The sequence below is a fragment of the Pituophis catenifer genome, unplaced genomic scaffold (assembly GCF_029215685.1).
Source record: "Pituophis catenifer annectens isolate HBS135680 unplaced genomic scaffold, rPitCat1.0.hap2 SCAF_15, whole genome shotgun sequence".
Taxonomy (NCBI): Eukaryota; Metazoa; Chordata; class Lepidosauria; order Squamata; family Colubridae; genus Pituophis; species Pituophis catenifer.
The window spans coordinates 13,022,833-13,050,289 of NW_027256895.1; the positions used below are offsets into that span (position 1 = coordinate 13,022,833).

General features: G+C 46.0%; 1 protein-coding gene across 1 annotated transcript in view; it reads left to right on the top strand.

The window, feature by feature from the left end:
• CHD8 (chromodomain helicase DNA binding protein 8) overlaps positions 1-27,457 on the top strand; it is a 141,131-nt gene that overhangs the window by 46,471 nt on the left and 67,203 nt on the right. Inside the window, exons 5-14 of the mRNA XM_070954471.1 lie at positions 2,429-2,812; positions 8,196-8,569; positions 8,667-8,781; positions 12,282-12,476; positions 14,931-14,999; positions 17,528-17,583; positions 19,398-19,515; positions 19,638-19,721; positions 21,887-22,024; positions 24,331-24,452. Of these exons, the coding sequence (XP_070810572.1) occupies positions 2,429-2,812; positions 8,196-8,569; positions 8,667-8,781; positions 12,282-12,476; positions 14,931-14,999; positions 17,528-17,583; positions 19,398-19,515; positions 19,638-19,721; positions 21,887-22,024; positions 24,331-24,452 (1,655 nt within the window). The remainder of the gene's footprint in view (positions 1-2,428; positions 2,813-8,195; positions 8,570-8,666; positions 8,782-12,281; positions 12,477-14,930; positions 15,000-17,527; positions 17,584-19,397; positions 19,516-19,637; positions 19,722-21,886; positions 22,025-24,330; positions 24,453-27,457) is intronic.

Genomic DNA, 27,457 nt, shown 5'->3' on the forward strand with positions numbered 1-27,457 from the left:
CGAGGTCAAACACAACCCTGATGAGGCCCTCAATGAAATCGAGGTTGACACCCCTGCTTTAAGGCAATGCCTGACTTGCTTGAATGCTGTCCAACAGTGTTTTTCTTTTTTTAAAATAAATAAATAAATGCATTGCATTTAGAATTTTAAACGATCAGGGGAAGATCGAGCCCAATGCTTTCTGACATGCCAGATGTCCCAAGCACAGTGACATATTTACCGTTGGAAACTTTCAGATTCTTAGCCTTTTTACCACAGCTTTCCCGTAGAGTTCCGAGCGAGCCATGGTGGGAAGAGACAAGGCCGAAAAGTTTGTGTATGTAGCCAGGGATGAGCTTCAAAAATTTTAGCAAGGGGTTCTCGGCCTGGTTGCTGGGTGGGCGTGACCATGGTGGGCGTGGCCTACACGGCCTCGTGCACCTTTGGTGGGGATGTTTGTGCCCTCCCCGGGCTCCGGAAGCTTTTCTTGAGCCTCCGGGAGGGCAGAAATAGCCTTTCCCTTCCCCGGGCTCTGGAGGCTTTTCTTGAGCTTCCGGGAGGGCAAAAATAGCCTTCCCTCTCCCCGGGCTCCGGAGGCTTTTCTTGACCCTCCAGGAGGGCAAAAATAGCCTTCCCAGGTTCCGGAGGCCCTCTGGAGGCCAGAAACCAGCCTTCCTGAACTTCCAGTAGGCCCGTTTTTCACCCTCCCGGAGGCTCCACACTTTCCCTGCACATACCTGCATCCAAAACAGGCCACATGGGGACTCCTGGGAGGGGTGGGGTGGGCAGGGCCAGCCAGGAGTGGGATTTGGGGGTTCTCTGAAATGCACAAAACCTCTGCGAACCCCCAGGAGCCCACCCCTGTATGTAGCCTTGGGATGGGAGGCTAAGGAGCTGGAGTTTACAGCTGCAGGGCTTACCCAGCTGGGCTGCTCAGTCCAAGCGTTTGCTAATTTGCTTTTTCGTTGAAGCAAAGATGATAAGAAATCTGTTCTTCGTCTTCTCCCGTGGCTTATGCAGCTAAGCTGGTGGTAGCTTTTTTTCTTTTTCTCTTAAAGGGTGCATGTTATCAGTGTGTTTATGTGCACCTGTATATACAGTAGAGTCTCCCACTTTCCTATGTATGGAATTAGCAGCCGTCAAAAGTATTTTCCAGTTCTAGCTTGAGAGCAATGTTTACAGTGTGAGCGTGTATGTTTGTTTATGAAGTTATTTATTTATTTGGCCACCCCTCTGATAGAAGTGACTCAGGGTGGCATTCAGGGCTTAAAACCAAACAATAAAATTAAACCAGCAACCCTCATAATAAATACCATATTTTTCGGAGTATAAGACGTACCGGAGTATAAGACGCACCTTAGTTTTTGGGGAGGAAAATATATGTTTAAAAAATTCTGTCTATCAGGTATTCACCTGGCTAGCGTCCTTAGTCTGGTCAGCTTCAGCACATTAGTTTGCTGGTTTTGAGTGCTCGCACGCTCGCTACCCTAACAGGCGCATGGTAGGGGATAAAAACCAGCTGATCGTCGGAGGGAGAGCAATGAGAAAAGCAGGCGAAGCGCGGAAGATCGCTTCACTCGCTAGCACCTCATTAGGGCTGAAAAACAGCTTCTAAAGCACAGCTGATCGTCGGAGGGAGCAGCAATGAGAAGCAGGCAAAGTGCAAAAGATCGCTTCACTTGCTAGGGACTCGTTAGGGCTGAAAAACAGCTTTCTAAAGCACAGCTGATTTTCGGAGAGAGCAGCAATGAGAAAAGCAGGCAAAGTGCGGAAGATCGCTTCACTTGCTAGGGACTCGTTAGGGCTGAAAAACAGCTTTCTAAAGCACAGCTGATTTTCGGAGAGAGCAGCAATGAGAAAAGCAGGCGAAGCGCGGAAGATCACTTCACACGCTAGCGCCTCGTTAGGGCTGAAAAACAGCTTTCTAAACCACAGCTGATTGTCAGAGGGAGCAGCAATGAGAAAAGCAGGCGAAGCACAGACGATTGCTTCACTCGCTAGGGACTCGTTAGGGCTGAAAAACAGCTTTCTAAAGCACAGCTGATTGTCGGAGGGAGCAGCAATGAGAAAAGCAGGCGAAGCGCGGAAGATCGCTTCACTCGCTAGGGACTCATTAGGGCTGAAAAAAAGCACCCAAATTTTCAGCCTCTTTTGGAGGGGGGGAGTGTATCTTATACTCCGAAAAATACGGTATTTAGGATTTTTTTTTTTAAGCCATTCCTAATTTATAGCAGAAGACACAAAGATAAAACTAATCAGACAGCAAAGATTGCTTAACCCTCCTAGCCCAAATGTATGGAGAAGTATCTTGGCTCTTATTTATATCTTTTGATTGTTTTTTTGGGGGGGGGGGGTCTTCTATGTGCAGGAAAAAAATATTGTGGTTATATCTTTGCTGCTGCCCAGGCACTGCGAGAACTGACCACTTCTCCTGTTTTCTTCCTCTCAGGGGGAGTCCAAACGCATCACCTTGGTTCTCCAGCAACCCCCGACTGCTGGAAATGCTCCGGGACAGCGGCAAGTTGTTTTGGGCAGTTTGCCTGGCAAGATTGTCCTTCAAGGGAATCAGCTGGCTGCCCTAAGCCAGGCCAAAGGAGTGCCAGGGCAACCTGCCAAGGTGGTGACCATCCAGCTCCAGGTTCAGCAGCCGGGACAGCAACAGCAATCCAGCGGCCAGCCGGGGACGCAGAAGATCCAGCTCTTGCAGCCGACCACGGCCGGCGCCTCCGGCCAGCAGACCCCGTTAAGCGTACCCGCCGTCCAACAAGCCCAAGTGGTTGGGGGCTCAGGTCAAAGGGTGACGGTCCCCGTCAAAGTCGTCCTGCAGCCACAGGTAAGGGAAACGATCCCTCCCAGAAGTTGGGAAGAAGGCTTAAGTTAAGTTAAGTTAAGTTAAGTTAAGTTAAGTTAAGTTAAGTTAAGTTAGTATAGTACAGTACAGTACAGTACAGTATAGTATAGTATAGTATAGTTATTTTTTAATTTTATTTATTTACTTACTTACTTACTTACTTACTTACTTACTTACTTACTTACTTATTTATTTATTTATTTATTTATTTATTTATTTATTTATTTATTTATTTTTATATGCCGCCCTTCTCCGGAGACTCAGGGCGGCTTACAATGCGTTAAGCAATAGCCTTCATACTTTTGTATATTTTATACAAAGTCAGCTTATTGCCCCCACAAACCGGGTCCTCATTTTACCCACCTTAGAAAGGATGGAAGGCTGAGTCGACCTTGAGCCTGGTGAGAATTGAACTCGCAGTAATTGCAGGCAGCTGGATGTTAAATGCTGCCTTAGTAGGAGGCATTAGCCTCCTACGCCACCCAGTATAGTATAGTATAGTATAGTATAGTATAGTACTGTACTATAGTATAGCATAGCATAGCATAGCATAGCATAGTACTGTACAGTACAGTACAGTACAGTACAGTACAGTATAGTTTATTTATTTTTTATTTTTTTATTTTTTTATTTATTTTTATATGCCGCCCTTCTCCGGAGACTCAGGGCGGCTTACAATGCGTTAAGCAATAGCCTTGATACTTTTGTATATTTTATACAAAGTCAGCTTATTGCCCCCACAAACCGGGTCCTCATTTTACCCACCTTAGAAAGGATGGAAGGCTGAGTCGACCTTGAGCCTGGGGAGAATTGAACTCGCAGTAATTCCAGGCAGCTGGATGTTAAAGGCTGCCTTAGTAGGAGGCATTAGCCTCCTACGCCACTCAGTATAGTATAGTATAGTATAGTATAGTATAGTATAGTATAGTACAGTACAGTACAGTACAGTACAGTACAGTACAGTATAGTTTATTTTTTATTTATTTTATTTTTTTATTTTTTTATTTATTTTTATATGCCACCCTTCTCCGGAGACTCAGGGCGGCTTACAATGCGTTAAGCAATAGCCTTCATACTTTAGTATAGTTTATACAAACTCAGCTTATTGCCCCCACAAACCGGGTCCTCATTTTACCCACCTTAGAAAGGATGGAAGGCTGAGTCGACCTTGAGCCTGGTGAGAATTGAACTCGCAGTAATTGCAGGCAGCTGGATGTTAAATGCTGCCTTAGTAGGAGGCATTAGCCTCCTACGCCACTCAGTATAGTATAGTGTAGTGTAGTGTAGTGTAGTGTAGTGTAGTGTAGTGTAGTTTATTGTCACTGCACCTCGTACAATGAAATTAAAGGCCATCTTCAGTGTACATTATAACTATAAAAATAAAAACCCAAGCATACATCCTTCACATTCTATATCATTGAAATTGAAAACCCCTGATATTGCATTAATATTGCACTATACAGTAGAATTCAACATAGTTACTGCTCTGGGATAGAAGCTGTTTTTCAGCCTATTTGTCCTGGCTTTTATTGTCCTGTACCGTCTGCCAAATGGTAATAGTTCAAAAAAAAAAAAAAAAAAGATGCCCAGGATGAGATGGATCTTGAAGAACGTTTTGAACTTTCTTAAGGCAGCGGGAACTATAAAGCTCTTCCAAAGAGGGGAGAGGGCAACCAGTGATCCTCTGGGCAATGACGTTGACTCTCTGGAGCGCTGTCCTATCTGCCACTGTGCAATTGGCAAACCATACACAGGTGCAGTAAGTTAAAACACTCTCTATGGTGCAGAGACAGAAGGTCACCGGCAGTTTTTCATTCAGTTTTTGTTTCTTGAGAAGTCTCAGCTACCCAGTTTCCCCCAAAATAAGACATCCCCTGATAATAAGCCCAATTGGGCTTTTGAGTGCATGGCAATAAGGTTTAGCACTTATTTCAGGGTTCAAAAAAATATAAGACAGGGTCTTATTTTCAGGAAACACGGTAGTATAATCTCTGCTGGGCCCTTTTTTTTTTTTTTTTTAAATTTGACTTATTTGCCGCCCTTCTCCGGAGACTCAGGGCGGCTTACAATGCATTAAACAATAGCCTTCATACTTTTGTATATTTATACAAAGTCAGCTTATTGCCCCCACACTTTTGACCAGTGCTGCAATGTGAGCTCCCCAGATCAGGTCCTCTTTTATGATAACACCCGGATACTTAAAACTGGCCACTTGCTCCACTCGGTCTCCATCGATAAGCAAGGGCTGGATGTCTGATCTATTCCTTCTACACTATAAGCTCCTTGGTCGTATTGGTGTTAAGGACCAAGTTATTGTCTCCACACCACGAAAGCAACCGGTCCACCTCATCTTGATAGGCAGACTCATCCCTCCACCCCCGCCGGAGATGAGTCCCACCACTGTTGTATCATCTGCAAATTTAGTAATACTATTACCAGGGATGAAATCCAGCAGGTTCTGACAGGCTCTGGAGAACCGGTAGTGGAAATTTTGAGCAGTTTGGAGAACCAGCAAATACCACCTCTGGCTGGCCCCAGAGAGGGGTGGGAATGGAGATTTTGCAATATCCTTCCCCTAGGAGTGGGGAGGGAATGGGGATTTTGCCGTATCCTTCCCCTGGAGTGGGGTAGGGATGGAGATTTTAATAATAATAATAATAATAATAATAATAATAATAATAATAATAATAATAATAATAATAATTTTATTTCTGTACCGCCCTTCTCCCGAAGGACTCAGGGCGGTGTACAGCCTATTTAAAAACACAGACAAAACAGCAATTAAAATTTAAAATAATTAAATAAATTGGCTCAGATTTAAAACCCCAAAAAATTTAAATACCCCAATTTAAAACTATTATGTTGATTTTGCGGTATCCTTCCCCTGGAGTGGGGTGGGAATGGAGACTTTGCAGTATCCTTCCCCTGCCGTGCCCACCAAGCCACATGACGCCCACCAAGCCATGCCCACAGAACCGGTGGTAAAAAAATTTGGATTTCACTACTATTACTAGTGTGAGTGGGAATGCAGTCAAGCATAAGCTCCGTTCTCCAGCGTTTTGCCGATACCGATACCGCGAGAAAAATGGGGCCAATGATTCTTCTCCCCAGATACCTTGGTGTACTTTAATAACGTCAAGCAGGTTTCCAATCCACGTAGCCCAGCTGAAGTTGGAAAAAACTGCCCTTCCGAAGAGGGATGGATGAATAAATGGTGGAGACAGTGAGATTCTTTGTCACCCCTTCCAAACCAGCTAAAGCTGAATAAATAACATGCGTGAGGTTGAAAGGATCAGGACGATACACATTCAGTTGGAATTCAAAAGAATTATCGATCAAAAGCCTAGACACAAAAGTCTACCGGTGTTTTTCCACCTTCATTACTTTAAGATAGCTGGACTTCAACTCCCAGCATTCTCCATGCTGGCTGGAGAATGCTGGGAGTCGAAGTTCAGATATTTTAAGACACCAAGGTGAAGAAACACTGGTCTAGTCAACTAAAATCCAGTATTAAATTGACACCAGATAAGGTCAACAGAATTCAAGGAGAGTTAGACTTGAACCATTTGTGGCAACGTAACGATTCCGAGCTTATTGTTAAGGATATTGTTGTTGTGTTACCAACCAGCAGAGTGTAGAGCACAGAGAAACGTTGCTGAGAGCCATGAATAAGAGATGTGCAAACCGGTTTATCAAACGTTTACTTTATAGTGAAAAAACAATCTCGGAGTCTTTTAAATCAATTCAAGTCTTTGCCAGTTAAATCAGTCCAGTGATACAAAATCATCTTACCACACAAACAGTAGTTGGTTAGAATAACAAACTCACTCTGGTTCACAAACCACGATGGTAGCAGATCCATCCAACGATGATAGCACAATGATAGCAACTCCTCACACTATGGGAGCATATCATCAACTGAATACTTTACAGTACCTTTCTTAAATACGTTTACAACCAGTGATTATCTAATTACAGCATGACTCAGCATTACAATGACTCAGCAGTAAAACTTTAAAGTCACACAATACATATTCATATTAAAGTCACAGAACACATATATTGCCTGGACAACTTGTTAGGCTCAAACCATATCCTAACACTTATGATGCACTTAACTCCACCTTCCCCAGCTCTTGTCCTACAACATGATACGGAAAGCGTTGTTGGAGAAACAAGTTTGGTTTGGTTGGTTGGTCTTAAGTCCTAAACATTGTGAAAATGAAAGCAAGTTGAGTGTATGTGTGCGAGTACCGAATTTGTATCTTCTTTTTTGGAAATCATAATTATGCTATATTGAGGTACCTGGTCCACGTCCTACTTCCCAAACTGGCAAAAAAAAAAAGTGCCTTCCTCTTTGTTGCTCTTGCCTAGTGTAACAGAAAGTGTTTGTATCCTGCTTTTCTTATTTTTACAAATATCTGAAGGCAGCAAACAATTCCAATCCACTTTCCTTCTCCTCCTATTTTCCCCACAAACAACCCTGTGAGGTTGGTCAGGCTGAGAGACAATGATTGGCCCAAAATCATCCAGCCAGCATTCCTACCAAAGGAAGGACTAGAATTCACCGTCTCCTGGTGATTGGCCAGAGTCGCCCAGCTGGCTTTCGTGACATATGGTTATCCAATCTCTTCTTAAAAACTTCCAGAGTTGGAGCATTTATAACTTCCGGAGGGAAGTTGTTCCACTGATTAATTGTTCAAACTTTCAGGAAATTTTTCCTTAGTTCTAGGTTGATTCCATCCGTTGCTTCTTGTCCTGCCCTCAGGTGCTTTGGAGAATAGTTTGACTCCCTCTTCTTATCGCAGCCCCTGAGATATTGGAACACTGCTATCGTGTTCCTTTCATCAAATTAGACATACCCAATTCCAGCAACCGTTCTTTATATGTTTTAGCCTCCAGTCCCCAATCATTTTTGTTGCTCTTCTGTGCACTCTTTCTAGAGTCTCCATATCTTTTTTACATCGTGGTGATCAAAACTGGATGCGGTATTCGAACTCTGGCCTTACCAAGGCCTTATAAAGTGGTATTAACACTTCACGTAATCTTGATTCTATCCCCCTGTTTATGCAGCCTAGAACTGTGTTGGCTTTTTTGGCAGCTGCTGCACACTGCTGGCTCATATTTAAATGGTTGTCCACTAGGACTCCCAAGATCCCTCTCTCACAGTTACTACTATTGAGCAAGGTACCAGTCTTTAGTAAGAGCCTTTAGGTCTTCAGTTTCGGGGGCCTCATTCCTCCCCGTCTTCCCACCTTCAGGTGATGGCTTCTGTTCTTATCCATTTTCCGAATACCAGTCTCATATTTGGAGAGGACCAGGATATTTCATTGAGGACGGCTTTTAACTCTGTATCCCTCTGCAGGCCAGCTCGTCCCAAGGCAGCTCCTCAGGACTCTCAGTAGTGAAGGTGCTGAGCAGCAGCGAGGTGGCGGCCCTCCCGTCCTCCAGCGGCACACGGAGCAGCTCGGATGAATCCCGTAAGCTGGAGCACCAGAAGAAGCAGGAGAAGGCCAACCGGATCGTAGCAGAGGCCATCGCTCGGGCCCGAGCCCGGGGCGAGCAGAACATCCCGCGGGTGCTGAACGAGGACGAGCTGCCCAGCGTTCGGCCAGAAGAGACGGGAGAACGCAAGCGGCGCCGGAAGGGCGGGGGCGAGCGCATCCCCAAAGAGGACCGACCACGCAAGGGCAGGGGCCAGGCGGGATCCGGCAAGAGCAAAGGCCGTGGGAAACCCAGGTAACAAGCAGTGGAACAGTTTGGGGGATGGAGTTCTTCCTTTTCAAAGCAAGGAGATCCGGGTCATTTCCATTTGTGCCACTCTCCTTTTTCCCAGCACGATCACACCAGTTGTTGGGAAGAAACGGAAAAGGAACGCTTCTTCGGACAATTCAGATGCCGAGGTGATGCCAGCCCAGTCTCCGCGTGAGGAGGAAGAGGCCAGCATCCAGGTGAGCACAGAGGGTGATCCTTACTGGGGAGGGGATTAACTAAGTTAAGGCTATACAAACAGTTCTGTTGCCACCGTTTCCCAAGAGAAAAGGGGGTGCGTTGACTCAGCGTTAAAAGACACTGAGCTGGAAATTTGACTGCCCGGGTTTGAGACCCAGCGCCACACGATGGGGTGAACTCCCGTTCCTTTCCCCAGCTCCTGCCAACCAAGCAGTTTGAAAGCATGAAAATGAAACTGTTGTGACGTAGGCTTACTGAGTCATTACAATACACAGTTAGTCCCAAAAAAACCCCTATTTTATTGTAACAGCTGAGAATTATGTTCATTCCCAGCGGAATCCCAATTAGTTGCAAAACAAGTCTTTCGGAAGAAGTCCTTCGGGATAATCACCAACCTTTATCTTCTTTGACACCCTGCCAAAGGCCTTACTTGGCAAAGCCCCACGAAGTTTAGAAACAAACAAGAGATGCCGACTGGAAACAGAGTTAGCAATGTTGCTTTCCTGCAAAAGGCCCAAGTGCCTTTGTTTCTCTTTTAAGCCTTAGGGGAAGGGCCAATCATCTCCTGGCCTTACTCCCAAGTCATCCCTTTTGCTTTAGCTGCTCTTGCCTTCTGGCAGCTCTGCGCCTGCATGCACTAGGAACAGGCTCCTCCTGTTCCTCTGCCTCTCTGCTGTCTGACTCTGGAGATTCCAGAGTCCGCGCACCACTCCCAGATGGCCCTGGCCCCATCTCTGCCTCCGATGCAGATCCCTTGTCCGGGCCTTTTCAAGACTCAAGGACTAGCCCATGTTCCTCCCCAGCCTCCTCACTGACCGACTCCACTGCCAGCTCCGGAGGCTGCTGGCGGACCACAACAGAAACTAGATAAATAGGTACCACTTCAGTGGGAAGGGAACAGCGTTCCCTGCGCCTCAGCGTATACTCATGCTGGCCACATGACCACGGGCAATGCTGGCTCCCTCGGCTATGAAACGGGTGATGAGCACCGCCCCCACTGGACACCTTTCCCAAGAGCAAAAAGACTTGCAGTTTGCTTTGCAAAGGTGCTCAGATGATGCTTCACACGGACGGAGCCAAATCGTTGCCTTGCCTTGCTTTGCTTTGTTCCAACTCCTTCCTCTCACCCATTCACTGATCGGGAGGGAGGGTTGTGAGAGCATCCGCCATTGCACTTTAGAGCAAGCAAAGCGAAGCGCTCCAAAATGTGTTTTGTAACACTAACCGCTTCATTAAAGCAGATTGCTTTGCTGAGATCTGGGAGATGAGCACGGATAAGAGAATTTGGTGGCCGCAATGGGGAAAATAAGATGGAGTGAGGCAGTGGCCTAGAGGTGGAGCTCTCGCCTCACAATCAGGAGGCTGTGAGTTTGATCCTAGGTAGAGGCAGATATTTCTCTTTCTGGGCATACCGAGAATATATCTGCTGAACAAAACTCCTCACTGGTGACAGGAAGAGCATCTGGCCATTAAAACACTCAGCTTGCTCCATTCTATCGCCCGCAAGGGTGGAGGTCGTTAAATGAAGATGAGGGGAAGGAGGAGGAGGCAAATAAGATGGGGAAGGAGTATCATGTATGCTCGCTATCTTGAGTTGTCTTATAGAGTAATAAGGTGGAATAAAAATTAAATAAATAATGCCTCCATTAAAATCTTTGCTTCAGACAAAAAAAAAAACGACACGTTTGCAGGTCTACCAGAAAAAAGAAACCACCTTAGTTTTTCTCTTAACTTTTAAACAGGAGGGTGAGCATATTCAAAGTCCAAAGAAAATATTCAGACCCTTTGTGTTGCGGTTCTTTTGAATAATAAGAGGAAGAGGTGGCAGCGGAGAATAATTAAAAAGAGGAACGTTCGCGGGTCAAAAGCCACATAGTACTGAGCGTTTCTTCTATTCTTGCGCTATGAAAACACACACATCCCGTCTTAACTGTGATCCCAAATATGGGTCCAATCTCAAAATCCAAAGCAGAAGCAATAACTTTCTGCTTTAGGCCACAGACAAGTTTACTATGCCTTAATGGTTGCTAGTATCCGTGGTTTGCAAATGGAACTTATCCTTCCAAAATGGGGAACTGGATCTTTGCTTGCTTCTTCTAAGATTTGGGGGGAAGTTTGACCTCCAATATGACCTCACCAACACATAGCTGATAGCATCCGGTTGTCTTAACAGAATACCAGAGTTGGAAGGGACCATAGAGGTCTTCTAGTCCAACCCTCTGCTCTATATCCGTGATGGTGAACCTATGGCACGTGTGTCACAGGTGGCATGCAGAGATACATCGGTGGGCATGCAAACTCAGCTCCGACGCCAGGCCTTCTGGACCCACCGGAAGCAGGGAAACAGGCTGTTTCCGGCCTCCAGAGGGCCTGGGGTGGGGTGGGGAAGGCTGTTTTTGCCCTCCCCACGCTCCTAGAAAACCTCTGGAGCCTGGAGAGAGCAAAAAACAGGCCTTCCGGTCCCACCGGAAGTCGGTAAACAGGCTGTTTCCAGCCTCCGGAGGGGTGGGGAAGGCTGTTTTCACCCTCCCCAGGCTCTTGGAAAGCCTCTGGAACCTGGGGAGGGCGAAAAACGGGACTACTGGGCCCACCGTGCCATCGTGAGCCAAAAGCGGGGGGAGCACGGGGGGCAGGGCGTATAGAATTATGGGTGTTGGCACTCGCGCGCAAGCCCCCCCCTCCGCGTGCTTCCCCCCGCTTTTGGCACGCGATGGCAAAAAGGTTAGCCATCACTGCCCTATATCCTTCCAGATAAACGGTTGTCCAGTCTCTTCTTTTAAAAACCCCAGTGTTGTTTTCCCTTTTTCCCATCTAAGAATTTAACTGGTACAGATGTGATTTTTTTTTTTAATGGTATGTTATTTATTATTATTATTATTTTATTATTATTTATTAGATTTCTATACCGCCCTACTCCCGAAGGACTCAGGGCGGTGCACAGCCAAACAATAAAAACACATACAATACAAAATTTAAAAAATAGAATAAAATCAAATTAAATAATTTTGGCCCCGACAAATTTAAAACCCCAAACTTTTAAAACCAATTTAAAATTGAATATATAAATACTAAAAGATATTTAAAATTTTAAAAATCTTTTATAAAAGAGGGGGAAAATTAGGCCAGGCCGGCCTGGTGAAATAGTAAGGTCTTTAAGGCGCGGCGGAAGGTGCGCAGATCCGGGATCCTCCGTATCTCTGGGGGAGCTCGTTCCTTAAAAATAGTGGTGCTGTGGCCTAGAGGAGGAGCTCTCGCCTCACAATCAGGTGGCTGTGAGTTCAATCCTAGGTAGAGGCAGATATTTCTCTCTCTTGGCACAGTGAGAATATATCTGTTGAACAAAACTCTGCATTGGCGACAGGAAGGGCATCCGGCCATGAAAACACTCCGCTCCATTCAGTTGCCCAGACTTCACCTCGCAAGGGATTATGGGCTCGTTAAAAGAAGATGATGAAGATGTTATCTTCCTTAAACCATCTCCTCTTCTCCCCGCCTCTAGAAACGGCGTTCGAACCGTCAGGTGAAGCGAAAGAAATATACAGAAGATCTGGACATTAAGATCACGGATGATGAAGACGACGAGGAGCTGGATGTGACCGGGCCCATTAAGACCGAACAGCCCCCAGCTCCAGAACCGCCTGCTCCAGAACCCATCCCTGAAGGAGAGACATTGCCATCAATGCAGTTCTTTGTGGTAAGGGGCTTCCTTAGTCTGGAATGTCATTTCCGCATAATGTCTCAACTGTCGATTTGGTAGGTCTAGAACAGGGGTGTCAAACTTGATTTCAACTCGATTTGAGGGGGCTGTCGACTCTCCATCTGAGGGCTGATGGACAGCCCAGACTCTGTCTCTGTCTCTGTCTCTGTCTCTGTCTCTGTCTCTGTCTCTGTCTCTGTCTGTCTCTCTCTCTCTCTCTCTCTCTCTCTCTCTCTCTCTCTCTCTCTCTCTCTCTCTCTCTCTCTCTCAGCTGCAGTGATTCACTTAACAACTTTGGCAAGAAAGGTTGTACCATGGGGCAAACGTAACTGTCTTGCTTAGCCTGGACACTTTGGGTTCAATTATGGCCGTAAGTTGAGGATTGCCCTGTATGTGGACTTCCGGTTTTCAGGATTTGCAGTTAACACCGGTACTGCCTGCTGAATTCTGGGAATTGAAATCCGTCCTGTCTGGATAGCATCCAGAATGGTGAAGGCTGCTTTAAAAGCGAGGGGCATTTCCCCCCCCCCACATCTTCCTATACAGGTAGTCCTCAACTAAATGACCGCAATTGAGCCGAAAATTTACGTTGCTAAATGAGAAATTCGTTAAGTCAGTTTTTACGAATTTTCTCGCCACGGTTATTAAGGGAAACATTGAGGTTGTTAAATTAGTGACCCGGTTGTTAAGTGAATCCCCTTTCACTTCGTTAGCCAGAAGGGTGCAAAAGGTGATCCCATGACCCAGAGACACCGCGACCGTCAGAAATGTGAGTCGGTTGTTCAGATGCATCCAAATGAAAACCACGTGATCGCAGGGACGATCATAAATCTGAAAAAATGTTCCTGAGCCACGTTTTTCAGTGTTGTTGTAACTTCGGACAGTCACTAAGTGAACCGTTGTAAGGGGAGGACTCCTGTGTACTGAGATTTGATAAGGGATGTTCGCTCAGTGGTGGCGCCTATGTTTTCCATACTAGTCCTCCCAGATTTAATTCTTTACATTTCTGGCTGAGAAAAGGATTGTGAATCTCCGTTGCTAGACCAATGTTGATGGAGCATAATTGGGATAGACTAGGGGTCAGTAACCTGCGGCTCTGGAGCCGCATGTGGCTCTTTCATCCCTCTGCTGCGGCTCCCTGTTGCCAGTCGGCTCCACAGTTAATAGGGCTTTTGGTTAGGACAGGTAGAGGAAAAAGGATGCCGCGCTAGGAAGAGACTCTATGGTGGGGGAACTGGACTTCCGGCCAGCTCCAGAATTGAACAGGGGGCTTCCGGTTAGGACCTTTGTGGCTCTTTGACTGTTTAAGGTTGCCGACCCCTGGGATAGACGATGTTTGGTGGCCTTCTAGGTCGCCTTCCGGTGTCCTCTTCGTTTTGGGGATTTAGGATAAAGGAAAGGAAGCCTCTTCATACATGATGCTTATATTTGTAGGGGTACCATTGCCTTGCAGTGTGAGTCCCAAAGGTGTTTTTTTTCAAGAGGCAACTGGATTTCCTGGGTTTTTTTTGAAGATGTTTCACTTCTCATTCAAGAAGCTTCTTCAGTTTAATTTAGAATTTTTAATGCTGAATAGTTAGAAATTGATAATTGGTTTATGAAGGAATAAAGAGGATAAATGTTTAATTTAGAGTCTTATTAGGGAGCAATGTTGAAAAAGAAAGGTGTTTGAGGGATGAAAATGAAACTTAAACTAATTAATTAGTGTTTGTTAATGCTTGTATTATTGGTAAAGTTATTGGATTAGATACCAAGAAAAAGGCTTTTATATTCAGGAAGAAAGAATTTAACCCAATTGATTTTGAGAATTTACAAAAGGGAGGTTGATGAATTTGTAAAAGAGGAGTTAAAGAGCGTGGGGGAGTTTTAAACCTTGTAGTAGGTTAGTATATTTTAGCTTTTGCTTGTTAAATGTTATACCCTGTTTTTGCTCTGGGAAGTCGGGGTGGGGAGGGTTGGGTTGGGATAAAATTGTTGAATAGATAAAGGTACAAATATAAAAGTAAATGTGGGGAAAATGTTAACAACAAATGACATGATAATATTAAGATATGATAAATATTGGAGGAGTAAGAGGAGAAAAGATGTATTCAGATGATACACTGATTGATTGATTATATCTTGTATGTATGTTTGTTTATAAAAAAATAAACTTATTTTTAAATAAATTTATTTTTTTCAATATAAAAAAAAAAGCTTCTTCAGCTCTGACTGGATGGTGGGGAATGGAAGGGTTTATACTCCTTGCAGACAGCTGGTCATTTGCATCCTTTTTAGAGAGTCGTTGAGGCCACTTGGAGGTTTGTCTGTGTCCAGATAAATCTCCAGTGACCTTAATGACTTGCCCAGAGACATCTGGATCAAAGGCCAGGCAGGTGGCCCTTTAGTGCCTTTATTAAGTCCTCTCTTTAACTATCCCTTCTTTCTTCCCCATCCCTTTCTGCCCGAAAGGAAAACCCGAGTGAAGAGGATGCTGCCATCGTAGACAAGGTCCTGTCCATGCGAGTGGTGAAGAAGGAGGTAAGAACCTTTGATCTGCTGCCAAGGCTGAGTGACTTGTGGCTTTCCAGCCTGCCTCTGCCTTGCTTTTATTGTAAGGATTTGCTTTTCCAGATGGTGGGTGGGTGGAGAAGGGTCCAAAGCCACACAAGAGTCCTTTCGGGTCATTTTGTCCAGGCTCTTCATAGCAGACCTTCAAGGTGCAGCTGCGGGATTGTCCTCTCACAGCGTACGTATCCAAAGGCAGATGTAAGACAGGTGGCTAGATGGTTAGGCTAGATAAGATCGATCCATCAGAATAGAGCTGGAAGGGACCTTGGAGGTCTTCTAGTCCAGCCCCCTGCTCAAGCAAGACAACTCTGCACCATTTCAGCCAAGGGACTGTCCAGTCTCTTCTTAAAAAACCTCCAGTGATGAAATACCTACAACCGTGATGGCGAACCTATGGCACGCGTGCCACAGGTGGCACGCGGAGCCATATTAGTGGGCACGCCAGCTCAGCTCTGGGGCGCATGCGCGCGCCGGCCAGCTGATTTTCGGGCCTTCTGGGCCCACCAGAAGTAGGGAAACAGGCTGTTTCCTGCCTCTGGAGGGCCTGGGGGGGGTGGGGAAGGCCCGTTTTTTTTTTCTTACCTGGCTCCAGATCCTCTCTGTGTATCTGGGAACGGCGAAAACAGCCTTTCCCACTTCCTTGGAGGCCCTACGGAGGTTCAAAGGGCCCATTTCCCCACTCCCGGTGGGACAGGAAGTGACGTTTTTTCCTGTCCCCAGCCTCCAGAGACTCCTAGAGACTCCTAGAGAGGGTCCTAGAGACTTCTAGAGAGGTTCTGGAGGCTGGAGACAGCAAAAAATGTCACTTCCTGTGACATTTCTTACCTGGTTCCAGAGAGAATCTGGAACCAGGTAAGAAAGAAAAACGGGCCTACCAGGCCATCATGTGCCAGGAGCGGGGGGGAGGGGGAGGGGGTTGCGCACACATGCGCGTGGGCACGTGTGCACGTGACCCTCCCCCGCCCCCCCCCCCTCTCCTGGCACACGATGGCAAAAAGGTTAGCCATCACTGACCTACAACGTATGAAGGCAAGCTGTTCCACTGGTTAATTGTCCTCACTGTTAAGACCTCAGTTTAATTAAATTAAATTAAATTAAACTGAGGTCTTAACAGTGAGGACAATAATTTAATTTAATAATTTAATTTAATTTAATTTAATTTAATTTAATTTAATTTAATTTAATTTAATTTAATTTAATTTAATTTAATTTAATTTAATTTAATTTAATTTAATTTAATTTAATTTAATTTAATTTAATTTAATTTAATTTAATTTAATTTAATTTAATTTAATTTAATTTAATTTAATTTGAATGAATGGACAGAGGGAGGGGGGGATGGATGGATGGGCAGACAAAGGGATAGATAGCCAACCTTTCACAGATTTATTTTTTACTTTACTTCACATTTACTTTTCATTCATTCATTCATTCATTCATTCATTCATTCATTCATTTGGCTTGTTTGTCGCTTATCTCGCCCAGAGATGACTCTGGTTGGCTTACAAATGTTAAAAGCCAATGAAACATTGAAGCAACAAACAAAGATGAATGAATGGACAGAGGGAGGGGGGGATGCAGGGGTGAAATGCTATCAGTTTGCACCAGTTCAGGCGAACCGGTAGTTAAAAAATGCTCCCGGTTTGTCCGAACCGGTTTTTTTTTTTTATTTGATTTATATGCTGCCCTTCACTGGAGACTCAGGGTGGCTTACAATGCATTAAGCAATAGCCTTCATACTTTTGTATATTTATACAAAGTCATCTTATTGCCACCCCAATCCGGGTCCTCATTTCACCTACCTTAGAAAGGATGGAAGGCTGAGTCAACCTTGAGCCTGGTGAGATTTGAACTTGCAGTAATTGCAGGCAGCTGATGTTAATAACAGTACTTTAGTCTGCTGCGCCACCAGGGCACAGTGTGCACAGCTCATCCTACGATCAGCTGTGCCACATGATTTAACCTATTCTCCAAAGCACCAGAAGGCAGGATAAGAAGCAACGGATGGAAACTAATCCAGGAGAGAAGCAACCTAGAACTAAGGAGAAATTTCCTGACAGAGCAATTAATCAATGGAATGGCTTGTCTCCAGAAGTTGTGGGTGAGGTTTTGAAGAAGAGATTGGACAACCATCCAATGTCTGAAATGGCATAGGGCAGCACCCCCCAATCTTTTGGTCCCCAAGGACCGGTTCCATGGAGAAAAGTTTTTCCGCGGACCAGGGTATGTGTGTGCGGTTTTGTATGCTGCCAGCATCCCACAGATGGGGCTTTGCTTGTTTATGCGGCCTGGTTTCTGGCATGCCACAGCCCAGTGCCAGTCCACGGACGGGGGTTGAGGACCCTTGATATAGGGTCTCCTGTTTGAGGGCGGAGTTGGACTAGAGGTCCCTCCGAGCTCCCTTCCCACTCTGTTATTCTGTTTAGCCTCCTTACCTGGAATGAATCCCCTCCCTCTTTGGTTCTCTGATTTTGTTGGTTTCTTTCCTCCTTCGGCAGCTACCCAACGGGCAGTTCACAGAAGCAGAAGAATTCTTTGTGAAATACAAAAACTAGTAAGTACGCCACTCCCTTTCCATTTTCAAACACACCCACCGCTGGGCCGTTTAATAGAAGGGCTGTGTGACGGTAATAATTTAAGAGCTGACCAGCTGCTATCATGATGTAATGCTGGGAATGAGTCAGCAAGGCTTTTGGGCTGATATCACTTTAAGAGCCCGTAATAAGAAGAGGCCCTGTTGGGGCATATCTCTCCATGTGTTCTTCCGTGCTGTAATTGCTGATTGCTGTTTGTTTGAGGTGTGACTAAAGTACATGTATGTATATATTCTTTGTAGATAAAACCACTATTTAAATACAAACCTCCTGTTTACTGTATTTGCTCCTGGGTTGTCTGACAGGGTGAAATGCAGATCTCCATCTGTGTTGTAGGGAAAGGATCATTGTACCATTGTTTCCCATCCCATCAAAGTAATTGCGTGAAACACTAATGGAATGCTTGGATTGACCCAGTTTAGGAAAAGAACGAAGTTCTGGAGCCAGATCGCGCTCAGGATTGAACTGCGGGATCCTTGGTGCTCTCTGAGCTTGGTTATTTTCTTGCAGTCGTTTCGTTACCCAATTAGGTAATCTCAGTGTTGATGTTACAAAGTACAGACAATCCTCGAGTTACGACCACAAGTGATCCCAAAATTCCTGTTGGCAGGCGAACTCACATTTGTTAAGTGAGTTTTGGCCCGTTTTACAACCTTCCTTGCCACCGTTGTTAAGCGAATCACTGAAGCTGTCGAGTTGTCGTCACGTGGTTGCCAAGTGAACCTGGCTTCCCCCTTGACTTTGCTTGTCAGAAGGTCGCAAAAGGGGATCACGAAGATCCCAGGACACCGTGACTGTCATCAACATGAACCAGGGGCCAAACATCTGAATTTTGATTAGGTGACCATAGGGATGCTGCAACAGTCATAAGTGTGTGGAGGGAAAATTGCTTTTTTCAGAGACGTCGTAACTTTGTTACTAAATAAACTGTTATAAGTCGAGGGTTACCTATACATACATAATTGATGACGTTACATAGTTGGGTAATGAAACATCTGCAAGAAAACCCACCAAGCTGAAAGAACACCAAGGATCCCACCTCTTCCTATTTGTTGTGGCTCCGTTACCGGAGCCTGTGTCATCGTCAGGAGAGGACTCCGAGAATGAAGGGGAGGAGTTGGCAAGGCCTCCCTCTCCAGGACCCTCCTCTCTGGCAATGCCTTCGGTGTCCGCCAAAGGGCAAGAGATAGGGCCAGGGCCAAGCACGTCCACGCAGCCACAGATGGACAGTGATGAGGGTAATGAGTCTTGGCTGGACCCACGCCAGCGTCACAGAGATAAACGCGCGCAACAGAAGAAAGGGTGTGCCCGAGATTAGGCTGAGTCACTGGACCACACCCCACAGGATATAAAAGGGAGCGTGGTGGCCAGTCAAACCTTGTGACGAACAAAGCTGAAAGCTTCCACGCCATTCTGCATTGCCGGACTTTTGCTTTAAGACTTTGCTGGAGTATCTCTGGACTTGATTAATTCCGTAATTATTGAGCTGCTTTCCTTTGATGTATAGAAGTGGGGAGAAGTTATCTCTCCTCTTTGTAAATAATAAACTCTTGGCAGGCAGCCACTAGGTTGTTGCCAAGTTCCGTTATCATAAGGAAAAGGATTTTGCCGGCTGGTTTGGTCTTTAACTCCTGAACGTCTGTTGGTGTGTGCGCGTGGGGTTGGGGACAGAACACCATTGCTGATCCAATGCTTTCTTCTGGATGCCCATCATTGACAATACCTTTCTGTCTTCTTCCCCCCCCCAACTCTCTGTTCCAATTCTTCCCCCAAGCTCTTACTTACACTGCGAATGGGCCACCATTGCTCAACTGGAGAAGGACAAGAGGATCCACCAGAAGCTCAAACGCTTTAAGACCAAAATGGCTCAGATGAGGCACTTCTTCCATGAGGTACCCATGACGATAGAAACCTAAGCAGACTCGGAGGCTGACTTGTTCAGCCGGCCAGTGGCTTGTTTAATCCCAGTTGCTGCGGGAGTCAACACCACCTCATGCTATCCTGTCTTTTTTAGGACGAGGAGCCTTTCAACCCAGACTACGTGGAAGTTGACCGCATCCTGGATGAATCGCACAGCATTGACAAGGATAATGGCGAGGTGTGTGGGTACTTTTCAGATCAATTGATGGGATAGACCAGGGGTCGGCAACCTTAAGCACTCAGAGCCACAAAGTTCCTAACCGGAAGCCCCCATTCAATCCTGGAGCCGACCGGAAGTCCGGTTCCCCCACCATAGAGCCTTCTCCTAGCACGGCGTCCTTTTTCTTCTACCTGTCCTAACCGAAAGCCCTATCAATTGTGGAGCCGACCAGCAACAGGGAGCTGCAGCAGAGGGGTGAAAGAGCCACATGCGGCTCCAGAGCCGTGGGTTTTTGACTCCTGTTGTTAGACTCCACTTGTTGTTAGTTGCAAAGTCATGTCCGACCCATCGCGACCCCATGGACAACGTTCCTCCAGACCTTCCTGTCCTCTACCATCCTCTGGAGTCCATTTAAGCTTACGCCGACTGCTTCGGTAACTCCATCCAGCCACCTCGTTCTCTGCCGTCCCCTTCTTTTACCCTCAAACTTTCCCAGCATTAGGCTCTTCTCCAGTAAGTCCTTCGTTCTCATTAGGTGGCCAAAATATTTGAATTTCATCTTCAGGATTTGGCCTTCTAAAGAGCAGTCAGGGTTGATCTCCTCTAGGAATGACTGGTTTGCTCGCCTTGCAGTCCAAGGGACTCGCAGGAGTCTTCTCCAGCACCAGAGTTCAAAGTCCTCCATTCTTTGATGCTCTTCTTTATGGTCCAACTTTCACAACCATACATTGCAACTGGGAAAGCCATAGCCTTGACTATACGCACTTTTGTTGGCAGGGTGATGTCTCTGCTTTTTAATAACCTATCTAGATTTGCCATAGCTTTCCTCCCCATACCAATAGCAGACTTATATACCGCTTCATAGTTCTTTAAGCGGTTTATAGAGTCAGCCTATTGCCCCCAAGAATTTGGGTCCTCGTTTTACCAATCTTGGAAGGATGGAAGGCTGAGTCCACCTTGAGCCGGTCAGAATCAAACTCCTGATAGTCAGCAGAGTCTACAATACTGCATTCTAACCACTGCACCACCACGGCTCTTAAATATGATACATAAATACCGGCTGCCTGATGAGAAAGCAGTAGCTACCGAAGAACTTCAGAAGAACCAAGCTGGATCTGACCGGTGGCTTTTCTGCTCTGATATTCGGAGTCACATGATGTCCAGCAAGATCAGGGGTGAAATGCTACCGATTTGGGCCGGTTCGCTCGAACTGGTAGTAAAAAATGTAAAAAAAAAAAAAAAAGTTCCGATGAGCAGCTTGAGCGATGTGTGATTGGTGGAACTTTTTTTTTCTTTTTTAGCATTTTTTTTACTACGGGTTTTCTGGAACTGGTAGTTAAAAATGCTTTAAAAAGTAAAAAAAAAAAAAAGTTCCGATTATTGTGTGTAGTTCAGCTGATCATCGAAACAATTTTTTTTATATTTTTTTTACTTTTTAGGCATTTTTTTACTACTGGTTCGAGCGAATAGGTAGCAAAAAATGCTTTAAACGCTGTGCCCTGCGATCTCCGGAGACTTTTTTTAAAAAACTTTTTTAAAGCATTTTTTTTACTACCTATTCGCCCGTGCCGGTAGTTTAAAAATGCTTTTAAAAGGTAAAAAAAAGGTTTCGATGATCGCGTAGTACAGCTGTGATCGTCAGAGCCTTTTTTTTTTTTACCTTTTAAAAGCATTTTTTACTACTGGCTCGGGCCAATAGGTAGTAAAAAAAATGCTTTAAAAAAGTAAAAAAAAAAAAAAAAGCCTCTGGTGATCGTGCGGCTCAGCTGGGATCGTCAGAGGCTTTTCAAAGCATTTTTTTCTGTAACCTCTTGGCCGAAGAGGTGGTAAAAAAAAAATGCTTTGAAAAGTCTCTGACAATCCCAGCTGTGTTGCCTGATCGGCAGAGAGGCTTTTCAAAGCATTAGAAAAATTGCTTTGAAAGGTTAAAAAAAAAAGAAAGTTGGCCATGCCCACCCAGTCACATTATCCCATCACCACCAAGCCACGCCCACAGAACCGGTAGTAACAAATTTTACATTTCACCCCTGCATCAAACCTCAAAAATACACAAAAGGTTTCCACAATTGTAGTATGGCAGTAAAGCCATAGAGAAAAGCCATTTGAACAACGAACGAACAACACAAAAGCTGTACTCTCATCTCTCCCTCTTTGTCTCTGTCTCTCTCTCAAACATTGTGCAGCCGGTGATCTATTACTTGGTAAAGTGGTGTTCGCTCCCTTACGAAGACAGCACGTGGGAGCTGAAAGAAGACGTGGACGAAGGGAAGGTCCGAGAGTTTAAACGCATCCAGTCCAGGCACCCTGAGCTCAAACGGGTGGTGAGTGACAGCTTTATTCCCTACGCTCTAAAGCCCTGGGCCTTATCTGCCGTGCTAACTTAAACCTTCTGGTTTTGTCCACTAGTATTCTGGAACTGAATTAGGGACGCGGTGGCTCAACGGCTAAGGCCCTGAGCTTGTCGATCGAAAGGTGGCAGTTCAGCGGTTCGAATCCCTAGTGCCGTGTAACGGGGTGAGCTCCCGTGACTTGTCCCAGCTTCTGCCAACCTAGCAGTTCGAAAGCACCTAAAAATGCAAGTAGAAAAATAGGGACCACCTTTGGTGGGAAGGTAACAGCGTTCCGTGCGCCTTTGGCGTTGAGTCATGCCGGCCACATGACCACGGAGACGTCTTCGGACAGCGCTGGCTTTTCGGCTTTGAAACGGAGATGAGCACGGCTCCCTAGATTCGGGAACGACTAGCACATATGTGCGAGGGGAACCTTTACCATTTACCTTTTATTCTGGAACATTGTCTGTGTTTGGATACCTACTCCTTCAGACGTGCAGGCAGATTTCTGACTCCGTGGTACTGGGGGGAAAAAAAAAACCCTTAACTGATCTCTGGTATCTTCTCATTATTGCAGGACAGGGAGCAAAGAAAAACAAAAGTCTATTGCAGATTTAATAATTGGTAGCTTCTGTTATTATTACTGGTTTTCCCCCTTTACATTCCTTTTTTTTAAATGAGTGCCATCTAGTCCCACCTTAGCCATGAAAGCCAGCTAGGTGAGTTCTAGTCCTGCCCTAGGCGTGAAAGCTGGCTGGGTGACTTTGGGCCAATCACCAGGAGACTGTGAGTTATAGACCCGCCTTAAGCATGAAAGTTGGCTGGGTGACTTTGGGCCAATCACTAGGAGACTGTGAGTTCTAGTCCCGCCCTAGGCATGAAAGCCGGCTGGGTGACTTTGGGCCAATCACCAGGAGACTGTGAGTTCTAGTCCCGCCCTAGGCATGAAAGCCGGCTGGGTGACTTTGGGCCAATCACTAGGAGACTGTGAGTTCTAGTCCCGCCCTAGGCATGAAAGCCGGCTGGGTGACTTTGGGCCAATCACTAGGAGACTGTGAGTTCTAGTCCCGCCCTAGGCATGAAAGCCGGCTGGGTGACTTTGGGCCAATCACCAGGAGACTGTGAGTTCTAGTCCCACCCTAGGCATGAAAGCTGACTGGATGACTGGCCCAATCACCAGGAGACTGTGAGTTCTAGTCCCGCCCTAGGCATGAAAGCTGGCTGGGTGACTTTGGGCCAGTTACCAGGAGACTGTGAATTCTAGTCCCGCCCAAGCATGAAAGCTGGCTGGATGGCTTTGGGCCAATCACCAGGAGAATGTGAGTTCTAGTCCTGACCTAGGCATGAAAGCTGGCTGGCTGACTTTGGGCCAATCACCAGGAGACTGTGAGTTCTAGTCCCGCCCTAGGCACGAAAGCCGGCTGAGTGACTTTGGACCTGTCACTCTCTCAGTCCAACTCATCTCACAGTGTTGTGGGGAAAATAGAAGGAGGAAGGTGTGTTGGATATGTTTGCCATCTTGGGTTATTTGTAAAAATAAGGCAAGAAAAAGAGAGAGAGAAGGAAGGAGGGAGGAAGGAAAGGGAGGGAAGAAAGAGAGAGAGAGAGAGAGAGAGAGAAAAGGAAAGAGAAAGAAAGAGAGCCTTGATAGTACAGTGGTCTAAGCACCCTGTTATTAACACAGCTGCCTGCAATTACTGCTGGTTCGAATCTCTCCAAGGCTCAAGGTTGACTCAGCCTTCCATCCTTTCTAAGGTAGGTAAAATGAGGACCCAGTTTGTGGGGGCAATAAGCTGACTTTGTATAAAATATACAAAAGTATGAAGGCTATTGCTTAACGCATTGTAAGCCGCCCTGAGTCTCCGGAGAAGGGTGGCATATAAATCAAATTTAAAAAAAAAGAAAGAAAGAAAGAGAGAGAGAGAGAGAGAAGAGAAAATCTGAGTAGTACAGAACTTCGCAGACGGCACGTATCATGATGCAAAGCTCCCTATGTTTTGCCAAAGGTAAAACATCTTGTTTTCATACAGTAACATCAAAAGGAACAGAGGTAGCATTGATATTGCCAGCTTCTGATAGGAGACAAAACAAGAAGAAGGAAAAGAAACTTGCAGGGGCTGAATATGTTTCATAAGAGGGTAACCTGCAGAAATACCGACCCAAATGAATGAAAGGATAACCTTAAGCCACGGGGTCAGAAATACTCTTCCAGTGGCATTCAGCGCGCTCGACAAAACCTTCCCCCCTCCTTGTGACATCTTTTGGCGCCTAATAGCATAATAACATTTCTTCCTTAGGCTCGACCCCAGGCAGGTTCCTGGAAAAAGCTGGAACTTTCGCACGAATACAAGAACGGCAATCAGTTGCGCGAATATCAGCTGGAGGGCGTCAACTGGTTGCTTTTCAACTGGTACAATAGGTGAGGCTACGGGCAGGAAAGCCCAGAGGAGAAACGCAGGTTGGTTAGGGGGTTTTGTTCTCAAGGGGGAAATCATGCTTTCCGATGTCCGTTGTGAAGACTGGGATTTCTTACCCATGGCCAATAGCCGCGGTGGCGCACTCGTTAGAAATGCAGTATTGCTGGTTAACTCTGCCCACTTGCCAGGAGTTTGATGCTGACTGGCTCAAGGTTGACTCGGCCTTCCATCCTTCCGAGGTCGGTTAAATGAGGACCCAGATTCTTGGGGGCAATATGCTGATTCTGTAAACCGCTGAGAGAAGGCTGTAAAGCACTGTGAAGCGGTATATACTCTGTTTCCCCCAAAATAAGAACATCCCCTGATAATAAGCCCAATTGGGCTTTTGAGGGCATGGCAATAAGGCCAAGCGCTTATTTCAGGGTTCAAAAAAAATACGACAGGGTTTTATTTTCGGGGAAACACGGTAAGTCTTAAGTGCTATTGCTACCCATCCCAGTCCCATTATTTTGAGCGGTGGTTTTTCCAAAACCAATGGCAGAGAATTTTTTTTTCTTTTTCTTTTCTTTTTTTCTTCTGATTGGGTCAGATCTTTTTAATACAACGTTAACGATAATAATACGAATACTATGTAGAATTCTAATCTCCCAACTTCAAACTAGTACTAGTCTCATTTCATATTCCTTTTACATTTTCCCTTTAATTCATTTAAGCACAAATAACGTTTCTTCGCACCCTGTGTTTATTATCCCTTAGTAAATGTAGCAATTCAGTATTTTAAAAATCACTCATTATTCCACCATAACATCAATATTCCAAATGTATAGGATTACTAATAGCACCAATTATTAACAGCATTCAATTCATCACGGGAGTATTATCTCAAAGTCCCCACCATTTCTAATCCTTAATATTTTAAATTCACAATATCTTTTAACACGCTGTTAATATTAGTACTTCAGTTGAATTGTCTCGTCTTAAATTACCATTTACTAACCTAAACCTATTGGGGTTGTGGTGGCAGAGAATTCTTAATCGTAACACCGTAAGAGAAGGAGGGACGTGAAATAATATAACTCAAGCTTGAAACGGTTGGCTTCAAATTCAGAACAAAGTCGCCCTTTGTCCGGAACGGGTAACAAAATTCGATGTTGCTTTCTGTTGTTTGGACGGTCCCATCATTGGACACAAATAGGGACTCTAAACAAGCCCCTTGTTCTCCAGTCAAAACTTCTACAAAAGTAATTTGTTTTTGTTTTGTTTTTTGTTTTTATTGAATTTGTATACCGCCCTACTCCCGAAGGACTCAGGGCGGTGAACAGCCATAAAAATAAAACATATAAATACAAAATTTAAAATAGAGATAAAACAAATTAAATAAATTTGGCTGAACCATATTTAAAACCCCAATAATTTAAAACCGAATTTAAAATTCCCATTTAAAAACGGAGAAGTTTAAGTCAGGCCGGCTTGCTGGAATAGAAACGTCTTAAGCGTGCGACGGAAGGTGCGCAGATCCGGAATCCTCCGTATCTCGGGGGGGAGCTCGTTCCAGATAGTAGGTGCCCCCACAGAGAAGGCTCTCCCCCTGGGGGCCGCCAGTCGACATTGTTTGGCCGACGGCACCCGGAGGAGCCCCTCTCTATGGGAGCGTACTGGTCGGTGGGAGGCTGTTGGTGGTAGCAGGCGGTCCCGTAGATAACCAGGTCCTAAGCCATGGAGCGCTCTAAAGGTGATAACCAAAACCTTGAAGCGCACTCGGAAGACCACCGGGAGCCAGTGCAGCTCGCGCAGGAGGGGCGTTACATGGGAGCGCCACGTCGCTCCCATCACCACCCGCGCGGCCGCACTCTGCGCCAGTTGGAGCCTCCGAGTGCTCCTCAAGGGGAGCCCCATGTAGAGAGCGTTACAATAGTCCAGACGGGAGGTGACGAGGGCATGAGTGACCGTGCGTAACGAGTCCCGATCCAGAAAGGGGCGCAACTGGCGAATCAGGCGAACCTGATGAAAAATCCTCCCGGTCACGGCCGTCAAGTGCTCTTCTAAAGACAGCCGTGAATCCAGGAGGACACCCAAGTTGCGAGCCCTCTCCGTGGGGGCCAATGCTTCGCCCCCAATAGTCAGCGATGGCACCAGCTGACTATATCGGGACGTCGGAAACCACAGCCACTCGGTCTTGGATGGGTTGAGTCTGAGCCGGTTTCTCCCCATCCAGATCCGTACGGCCTCCAGGCACCGGGACATCACTTCAAGGGCATCGTTGGGGTGGTCTGGGGTGGAGATGTACAGCTGGGTGTCGTCAGCGTACTGATGGTACTCCACCCCGAAACCACGGATGATCTCGCCCAGCGGCTTCACATAAATGTTGAACAAAAGGGGCGAGAGGACCGATCCCTGTGGCACCCCACATATAAGGGGCCTCGGGGTCGACCTCTGCCCCCCTGTCAACACAGACTGCGACCGGTCGGAGAGAAAGGAGGAGAACCACCGTAATACGGTGCCTCCCACCCCCAACCCTTCCAACCGGTGCAGCATGATACCATGGTCGATGGTATCAAAAGCCGCTGAGAGATCTAATAGGACCAGGATAGAGGAACAACCTCTATCCCGAGCCCTCCAGAGATCATCCACCAACGCGACCAATGCCGTTTCCATGCTGTACCCAGGCCTGAAGCCCGACTGGAACGGGTCTAGATACGTCGTTTCATCCAGGTACCGGGGAAACTGTCGTGCCACCACACTCTCAACAACCTTCGCAACAAAGCGGAGGTTGGAGACTGGACGATAATTAGCCAATGTTGCCGGGTCCAGGGAAGGCTTCTTGAGGAGAGGTCTCACCACCGCCTCTTTCAAGGCAGCGGGAAAGACACCCTCACTCAATGAAGCATTTATAATCCCCTGGAGCCAGCCTCGCGTCACCTCCCGAGAAGCCAGCACTAACCAGGAGGGGCACGGGTCCAACAAACATGTGGTCGCATTCAGTCTACCCAGAATCCTGTCCACGTCC